Source organism: Belonocnema kinseyi, chromosome 10 (assembly GCF_010883055.1).
Source record: "Belonocnema kinseyi isolate 2016_QV_RU_SX_M_011 chromosome 10, B_treatae_v1, whole genome shotgun sequence".
NCBI lineage: Eukaryota > Metazoa > Arthropoda > Insecta > Hymenoptera > Cynipidae > Belonocnema > Belonocnema kinseyi.
Genome location: NC_046666.1, coordinates 69,169,213 through 69,178,809, shown reverse-complemented (window position 1 = coordinate 69,178,809; position 9,597 = coordinate 69,169,213). Strand labels below are relative to the sequence as shown.

The window sequence follows — 9,597 nt, the reverse complement described above, 5'->3', positions numbered from 1 at the left end:
AAAATTAGTATTTAACGAAATATGTAGTTAAGTTTTCAATATCAAGCAGATGAATTCATAACTAAGAACATGAAATTTCTACAAAAACAGATAAATTTTCAAAAAATGTGGAATAGTTAAAATTACAGCCACAAGAATAAATTTTTAAATGAAACAGTAATAATTTATCAACCAGAAAAATAAATTATAAACCAAAAAGATAAATTTTAAAGCAAGAAGATTAATTTTTAACCAAAGAAATAAATTTTTTATCAAAAAGATGAATTTGTCACCGGTAGGAATAATACAAGAACTTTCAATCAAATAGTTTAATATTTAAGTGAAGATTAATTTTCAACCAAACATGTAATAGTTAAATTTTAAGTACAAAAAAAATATTTACTACAAACGAAAAATAGTTTTAAAGAAAATAGTTCAATTTGAAAAAACAACATTTTTTCGCCTAAAATGATAAAATCATCAATCAAAAAAGTGAATTATTAACAAACAGTTCCGCTTTCAAATAATCATAAATGAATTTTCAAACAAAAAAGATGGATTCCCAACGAAAAATGTAATAGTTAATATTTCAATAAAAAAATTTAATTTAAATCCAAAAACAATTTAATTCAACCAAGACAGAAGAATTTTCAACAAAATAGTTAAATAATTAAATAACACAGATTAATTTTTAAATAAAAAGTTGTAATTTTTAACAACAACAAAACAAAGATGCAATTTCTACCAAAATACTTGACATTTTCATTCAAAAGTACAAACTTGCAACCAAAAAGAATGAATTTTCAAGAAAATTGTTAAATTTCTTACAAATATAATTATTAAATTAATTTCAACGCCACTGTATCAAAAATTCCCTGACCCTGTTATTTTTATTATTTATTTAAAAATAAAAAATTCCCGTATCATTAGGATGACAAGACGACCTGATTTCTTACCGCTGTCTTGATTTTCCGATTGTTTGTGCCATATATAATGATTTTTCACGCCCGCAAAAAAATGTACAATTTTTATTTCACGTACCTAAATTTGGTTCTAAATGTGGGCAATTTTACAAATATTTAAAAGAAAGGAAAATATCGAATAGCCTAAAAAATGGAAAGTTCTGAAACGGATTTAAAACAAACAATTTTATTATTTTTCTGAAATATAAATAATTCTTTTAAATCAACAAAGTCACTCTTTTTGGTTGAAAATTCAGCTATTTGGTCTAATTTGAACTTTTTTTTTGAAAATTCAACTGGACTGAAGAAAATTATTTTTTTTTTTACATAGAAGTTCCACATTTTATACATTTTTTTCTTGATATAATTCCTATTTTTTGGTTAAAAATGCATCTATTGTAGAAATTTCATCTTTGTGGCTAATAATTGTAACTTCTTGGTTGAAAATTATTAATCTTTTTTGATCCAGGATTTTGAACTGTTTTGCTGAAATTTCTGCTTTTTTATTTTTAATTCAAAAACCCCTAATTGGTTGAAAATTACTTTTAAAAAAGTTTAACTAATCAAACTTTAGTAGAAAGTTTATCTTTTTTAATTGTACATTCATGTATTTTGTTGGGTCTTTTGCCGTAGAATATTAATCTATACTTGCTGAAAAAAATCATCTTCTTTATTAAAAATTTATTTCTTTGGTTAAAAAGGTTAACCTATTTTGTTGAAAATTCATTTTTTATGGTGAAAAAATAATTTTTAAACTTCATGGATTTAGTTCAAAATTTTTTGTGTGTGTGTAGAAAATGAATCTTTTTAGTTGAAAATTAATTGCTTTTGCTCAAAGATTTCTCATTTTAGTTGGAACTTCATGTATTTTTTTTAATTCGCATATTTTTCGGTAGAAAATGAATGTCCTGATCGCTGATTCTCATTTTCCGCAAGCCACCCTTATAATAATCTACTACGAATCACCAGAAATTATTGTTCTCATTAAAAGAGGCATTTTTCTGTGCCTCTGAGTACAGTGGGTTGCCTGTCTGAAAAACCCTGTTTATATTTCATCACAAATATTTATGTTTTGCATCCATTTTTGATCATCATTAAATTTGTCTTCCTCATTTTCGGTACAGATTTTGGATAAGCAAAAACAGAAGAAGCAGATGTTTGTGTGAGTGCGTGGGAAACGTCAAATACAAACACAGCCGCAGGCGGAGACACAAAAAAACATGGCGGTCGTGGGACGACAACGTCTGGTTTCACGATGAGCGGGTTTTAACTGTCGCGAATCTCTCTCCAATTTCCATATTCTCGTGGGATTATTCACGATAAATTAATTGGGCTAACGAGCAATGTGACGGAATTGATCACATCCTCGCTTGCTGCGAAACAGAGCGTAAAATTCGTCCGTTATAAGACATAATAGATCTGTGTCAAAGTGGCGATAAACGGTGCTAAGTGCAAAGTTGTTTAAACAACAAAAATGGATTGGGAAGCTGTTACTATGGCGAGTCTACAACTCACTGAAACCGAGCATAGATATTACGGTGATATATTCATCTATTGTTGCGAAAATTCTGACACCGACAGTGTGCCGATGGTCAAGGTCGCTGAATTACTCCGATCTGCTAATCTGCCTCGAGACATCACGTTACAGGTACGTAATTCGGTCGTTGCCATCTGCACTCATTTACACTTTTTTCTATTTTTTCATATCTTATCGTGTTCGCCGTTTATTTTAGTGTTGTAACTTGAAAGCGTTGAAAGTGTTACGAACTGTCAAGCGAGGTTACTCAACTCTGAACTTGTTTTATTTTCCTGTGTGCTTTAAGCACCATAGTTGTTATAGGTTTTTTTATATTCTGTGAATTTCATTTTGTTGTATTGATTTTTGTTTAATTTTATATAAAATTGTTTCTGTGCGTGATATTAACAAAAATAAGGAACGCAAGTTAGCTTATATTGATTTTGAGGTTATGTATTCAACTCTAAAAAATATAATGTTTATGTATTTTGTTTATAGTTATGATTCTTTTCGAATGGTTGATGTGTTTCGTACTTGTAAATTATTATTGGCAGTCTTAAAATCAATACTTCTTTCAGGGGACCTAATGCGCCCCCTGAAAATGAAAGGGATTTTCTCTGAAAAATTGTTAATTATACGTTATTCATTCATGTTATAAGACAACAACAAATTATTTTCGAATCTGAATGTGCACATTAGCTTAAGTTATATCTAGTTAACAAATTAAAATTAAATTCGGACATGATTTAGAAGTCCCTTATTTAATTTTTGTATTCTTTATATTGGGTTTTTCTTATTTTTATTTTCTCGCTGTCTTCAAAGTGCATTCATTCATTCATTCAATCGACATTTTTAAACGCAGTTTGAAAAAATATTCGATCTTTTTGCATTTTTCTAAAATATTTTACATGTGGTGTTCGAAATACCAATACATACAGCAAATTAAAAAAAGGTACTTATTAGAAAGGAATGTGAAAAAAGTAGTAATACAACATTATTATTTTCCTTGAAATTCATAATAAATATTTTTATTAATTTATTTTTTAATTGTTCCAACAATTTTAGTTTATTTAAATAATTTTATTTTCAAAGAAAATCGCAAAATAAGGGTATTTTATGATGTGCTTGATGTTCAAAATGTTCAAATGAATACAATTGTTTACCGATGACTTAAACGAGAAATAGTGCTACAATACTCATTTATTTATATTGCAAATTGACTGATTACAAAGATAACTTATATTGCATTATTTTATATTATAGTTGGAACAATATTTATAGATGAAATATAATAGGGGGGAAATATTTCATTCATTTGAACGTTTATAACGTCAGGTACATTATCTTATATCTTTAATTAACTTGAAGATTGTATGTTTTTATATCAACTTTTCGTTTACTGTTTGAACAATTTATTTCTATTTATATCCAACTTTTTGAAGGATCAAGCTAGAACATCTTATTTTCTTGCTAGTTTCTTAACAATTTTTAAAAGTCTAGCCTGAATCTTATTTTTCTAAGTTACTGGTTATTGTTTCAGTGGTTTTGCTTTTTTTAAACAATTTATTATCCCATAATAACACGACTAATTGCCACTTTTAGAGTGGTTTTCCTAATTTATGAATGTGAAAAGTTTATTTATTAATTTTAGGTGTACATTTATTATTTAAACAATTGATAATTGTTTAAGTGCAACTTTTCACAGGAAAAAGCTTTAGGGAAACGTTTTTTGTTGCGCGTATATCAATAAGTTCTATTAATTTATAATTATTCTCAGATTATTTAATCTACTGCTATTTTTTGCAACAATTATCATTTGTCTAAACAAAATTATTATCTCATAATTTGAAGAAAATTTGTATTTTGTATTTGAAGAAAAAATTGTTAAAACAATTAAAAATAATTAACAAATACATCAAAGCTTACAACTTATTCTTTCATAAGGATCTCTGGAGAAATTGAGAAAAAAGTAATAATTAGGGGCAATATTCAGCAAAATTCTCATTGCACTAGCGTGGAGTTTTTTGTGGGATTTGGCGGACGGAATTGACAAAAATAAGTTTTTTCCCACGTTATTCTTTTCTTGCGAACCTAAGAAAATGTGTGGGGGGGATGTCGCATAAAATTCGAAATGTCTTTTTGTTGTACCTTCCTAGCGTTTAGATTAAAAATCTTCTTTTTAATCATCCTATTATTCAAACAATTTAAATTTAAAAAAGATTAATTTTCTTGTTCATTCTCGTTGAATGCATTTGATCTTCAATCCTTGATTGAAAACAAAATTAATAACCTTATTTACATTGAACATATTAACAAAACTAATCCCGTGTCTATTACAAATTTTTAAGCTCGGTTTAAAACTGTTATATCTTTGCTGTTCTCACAGCTGACAAATTTTTAATTGAAATTTCTGTTGCTAATGCGGAACTGTTAAATTTAGTAAAATAAGCGCTTTGTTTATAATTTGTTTTCTTTGGTTATCGTTTATAATAATTATAAATTATATTATAATTAGAAGGGTGAACAATTTAAAATTAAAAATATTTTTAAATCAATAAAACTTTAAATTGAAATTGAGAATGTCAAATGAAAATTATTCGACGATTAACTCGGAATTGACTAAATTTTGTAGGTAAAACCTTTTTCACCCGCATTTAGAAACTCAGTATCTCGAAAGTTATTTTGATGTAAACTGAAGATTACATTTGTGTTCGTGTCACTTTAAGATTGGCAACTTCCACATATAAATTTCGAGAACTTATAAAGAACTGCAAAATTTACGTTCAGGATCAGACTTTCTTCAAACGTGATATAGATTATTTCGTTAAAAGACAAAATTTGCGCATAAACGGACGACCAGAAAATTCCTTCCTTTTCTTCTAAAGAAATTGTCTATAAATTTCGATGTTGTTAGTTATCTAGTTCTGTACTGACACTCTTCATTTATCGAATTATAGCTGGAGGTGTGCAGTCCTTTTTTAGAATTTTCGATGCAAATTTGGATACGCTCGGAACATTGAATTTTTCATAATATAAAAAAAATCTGACTATACATCAAACCGGCTTGATTTCCTTAGATTATTACAGTTTTTAAAATCATAAGTACTCCTCTTTTAGTAGAAAAATGAAGCCATAGAAAAGTAATTTTCATTAAAAAATTGTAATAATATAAATAAATCAAGCCGGTTTAATTTAAAGTTAGATTTATTCTATTTCGAAAATCCAAGTGTGTCCGATTTTGCACTAAAAATTCGAATAAACATCTGCAGAGGTCTAACCAAATGATGCCAAGTGATGCAAAATTCCTGTCTTTTGTCCTTGAAATAAAAATAATAATTTCTTCGCCAGAATCAATACAATATTTGGCAACTTGACATATCTTCATTTTTCACATACACCCACGATCCCTGCTAATTTAAAATTCATTCCCACAGATCCTGGATATCTGCGGAGGAACAAAATACATCAACCTCAGTCGCAAGCAGTTTTACGCCGCCCTGAAGTTAGTTGCAGCTCATCAGGCAGGATTAGAAGTCCACCTAGATTCAGTGACCGCCCTCCTCGACGAAATCGCCCTCCCGAGATTCACATGGTCCTCGGCTGAAGAAGACGGACCCAGAAACACCGACGCCTTCCGCAAAATGAAAATCAGATCCGGCAGCCGCGTGACAGAAAGCACCACCGAAAGCGAAAGTGAAGCTGAATCACCTCGGGAAACTGGAGGCAGTACTGACTCTCCAACACCAACAAATAGCGTCACCCAGGAAAGGAACGACGGAATTCTAGGCAGCGAAGCAATTATCGACTCTGTGACCAGCGGTTGGCAAGGTCTCCTCGTCTCTGACGAACAACGGCAACTACTAGGAACAGAAGAGGAAAGTTCTGAGCGTCACAGTAGTGACGATGGCGATGGAGAAGGCGATGGATTCCCCCCGGAGGAAGTGTGGATAATCAACGACGAACAGAGAGAATATTACGCAGCTCAATTTGCACTTTTGCAGCCCGATCCTGAAGGACTGCTGGCTGGACCTGTGGCACGGACCTTCTTCGAGAAGTCACGACTTCCGGTTGCAGAACTGCGGCGCATTTGGCAGCTCGCTGATGTGACGCGAGATGGCGCACTCAGCCTCCAAGAATTCTACGTGGCTATGCATTTAGTCGTTCTTCGAAGAAACCACGTTCCACTGCCGGACGTTTTGCCCACGTCCTTGTCAATTCCTGCAGTCTTGCAGAAGACGAATAATGCTCCTGCAGTTCCAACGGCGAGTGCGACGAGTCCACCGAACTCGGCGAGTAGCAGGGAGAAGAGCAAAGAGTGGACGAAGTTTGTGGACTCACCGACTGGAACTGGATCGTTGACGAGTCCAGGTCCTAAACCCGTGAATTTTGATTTTCAAAAGGCAGCTGTGGAGAGAGATCCGAAGATTCTGCATCCGGTACCACTGAGACTGACGCCTGAAGCGGCGATTTTAGCATCTAGTGCTAATGGCGGTAACGGGGCTGTCTCTAATTTGGGAGATGAGGAATTGCAGATTTCCTCGGCAACTTTGGTACAAAGACCTCTCGCGAAGAAGCCTCCGCCACCCCCCGAAGAGAGTGTTATTGTCACATCTAAGAAAGAACCACCTCCTCCTCCTCCTCCTAGACCTTACAGGACACATGCTAGGAGTTCTAGTCTTGATCTTAATAAATTAGGTGAGTTTTTTGAAATTCGGATGAGAGGGAAGATTGGTGCTGAGTAACAGGCTGGCGACTTGACCGGAAAACCGGGAAAACCCCCGAGAATGTACTTCTGATCGTAGCAAACTTGAGGTTTTCATTATTTTAATTATTTTGGTCAATATAGAGAAGTTATTTCTACTTTATTTACAGTTGCAAGGCATGTGATTGAAAATAATTTTCGTTTTTATTTTAGGACAGGGAGCTTCGGTAAATAAATATAATTTCACTTGGAACAGGGCATTTTTGACATAGAACGAAAATTTTTAAAAGAATAAAAACTGGGATTTAGAAGAAGGAAATTTGAAAACTCCGATCCAAGTCAAAATACGTCACAATTTTAAAAGTTTTTTCTTCCAAATTTTAGAAAAAGAGAGTACTTCCAAGTAGTTTTTAAATTAGAAGTAGTATTTTGAATGGGAAATATTTCTTAATTATAACATAATTTTTTTTTACATTTTTCTTTGGGAATTCGTCTTTTTTTCTTGAAAATTTAACTGCTTCTGTTTAAAAGCTAAATTTTTTTGTTAAAAATTAATTTTGTTGGAAGATTCGCCATTTTAAATAAAATTCATCTTTTTTTTAAAATGCAACTACTTTGTTAAAAATCAGTTTTTCAATAAAAAATTTCATTATTTTTCTGAAAATCTTTTTTTTTGAGAATTAGGTTTTTAACGGAAAATTCAACTATTCCACTTTTGGTTGAAATGTTATATTTTTTTGGTGAAAATAAATTGACTTGATTAAACAATAAACTCTTTTGTTGAAAATTTGTCCTTTTGGATTAGAAATTCTATTATTATCGTTGAAGATTCAACTGTTTGGTTTAAGTTAACTTTTTGGTTGAAAATTTATATTTTTTCAAGTTGAAATTTAAACGTGTTACTAAAGAATTTGCCTTTTTGAATTGAAAGTTCAACATATTTGAAAATTTAACTTGTTGAAAATTCTTTGTTTCGATTTAAAACTTTATCTCTCGGTAGACTTTTAAAAAAGATTAAAAATGCAACTGTTTGGCTAATAATTATTCTGTTTTGGTTGTAGATTCAACTGTTCTGTTGAAAATGCGACCTTTTTGGATGGTTTAAACTGTTTTTGATTAAAAATTAAAATCTTTTTTGTTTCAAATATCAAATCCATTTTTCGTTGAGAATTTAGCTCTTTTTAAACATGTTACTACTTTGTTGAAAATCAATTTTTCAATTAAAAATTTCATTACTTTTCTGAATTTTTGTTTTGCTTTTTTAAGTATTAGATTTTTAACGGAAAATTCTACTAATCCATTTTTGGTTGGATAGTTATCTTTTTTGGGGTGATAATTAAATTATTTGGATGAAAAATTATATTTTTTATTTAAAAAGTAAACTATATATATTTTGTTAATTCACGTAATTTGTGGAAAATTCATCTTTTAGTTTCAAAATAAATTTACTTGATTAAACAATAAACCCTTTTGTTGAACATCAATTTTTTATTGAAGATCCATCATTTTATTTAAAAATTTATTTCTTTAGACGAAAAATTTGAAAAACGAGCTGTTTTATTGAAAATTTGTACCTTTTTTGGTTGAAAATAATTTTTGCCTTTAACTCAAAATGAAAATAATATTCCAGTTGCATATTCCATAATTTTATTTAAAAATACTTTTATTTTTTTTCTTGAACATTAATTTTTTGACTGAAAATTTAATTACTCAATCTTTGGTTGAAAATTTTTCTTTTTTAGTTGAAAATTTGTCTTTTTTGTTTGAACGTCGATTTTCTTAAAACTTCATTATTTCAGTTTTGTTAGATAATTTATCTTTTTTAGTAAAAATGATTTATTTTTTGGTTGAAAGTTCAACTATTTTAGTTGCAGATTCATTGTTTTAGTTGAAAACTCATTTTTTTGTTCATAATTCAACTATCCCAGTTGAGGATTTATAAGTTTACTTGAAAATTCACTAGTTAAATTGAAATTTTTTTACTAACAATGTAACTATTCCATTTTCTGTTGAAAATTTGTCTTCTTCGATTGAAAATTTAACTATTTCTTTAAAATTCATGTATATTTTGTTGAAAAATTGTATTTCTTGGTGGAAAATGAATCTTTTTGTTTGAAAATGAATCTTTGTTTCAAAACTAATCTTTTTGTTTAAAAATGCATATATTTTCTGTTAAAAATTCAAGTATTTCAGTTAAATATTCATAATTTTATTTGAAAATGTATCTGTTTGGTTTGCAATTCCACTATTTCAGTTGAAGATTTATAATTTTATTTGAAAATTAATTTATTCTACAAGTTTTTGATCTGTTATGTTAAGGTACGAGGGTAGTTCAGTACGTCCTTAGAATGAAGTATAAAAACAATTTTTTTTGGGTAAATTTTTTTTTTATTTTTCAACATAATCTCCTTGGAGCTCTATACACTTGGTCAATCGCT

The 9,597-nt window shown here is 29.8% G+C and overlaps 1 protein-coding gene across 3 annotated transcripts in view; it reads left to right on the top strand.

The window, feature by feature from the left end:
* The first annotated feature begins 2,165 nt into the window (after positions 1 to 2,165).
* Positions 2,166 to 9,597, top strand: part of LOC117182129 (ralBP1-associated Eps domain-containing protein 1) — a 16,458-nt gene continuing 9,026 nt past the window's right edge. For all 3 annotated transcript variants that reach the window (XM_033375171.1, XM_033375170.1, XM_033375169.1), the window contains exons 1-2: positions 2,166 to 2,589; positions 5,892 to 7,152. In XM_033375171.1, coding sequence (XP_033231062.1) covers positions 2,416 to 2,589; positions 5,892 to 7,152 — 1,435 coding nt within the window. In that variant the 5' untranslated portion in view covers positions 2,166 to 2,415. The remainder of the gene's footprint in view (positions 2,590 to 5,891; positions 7,153 to 9,597) is intronic.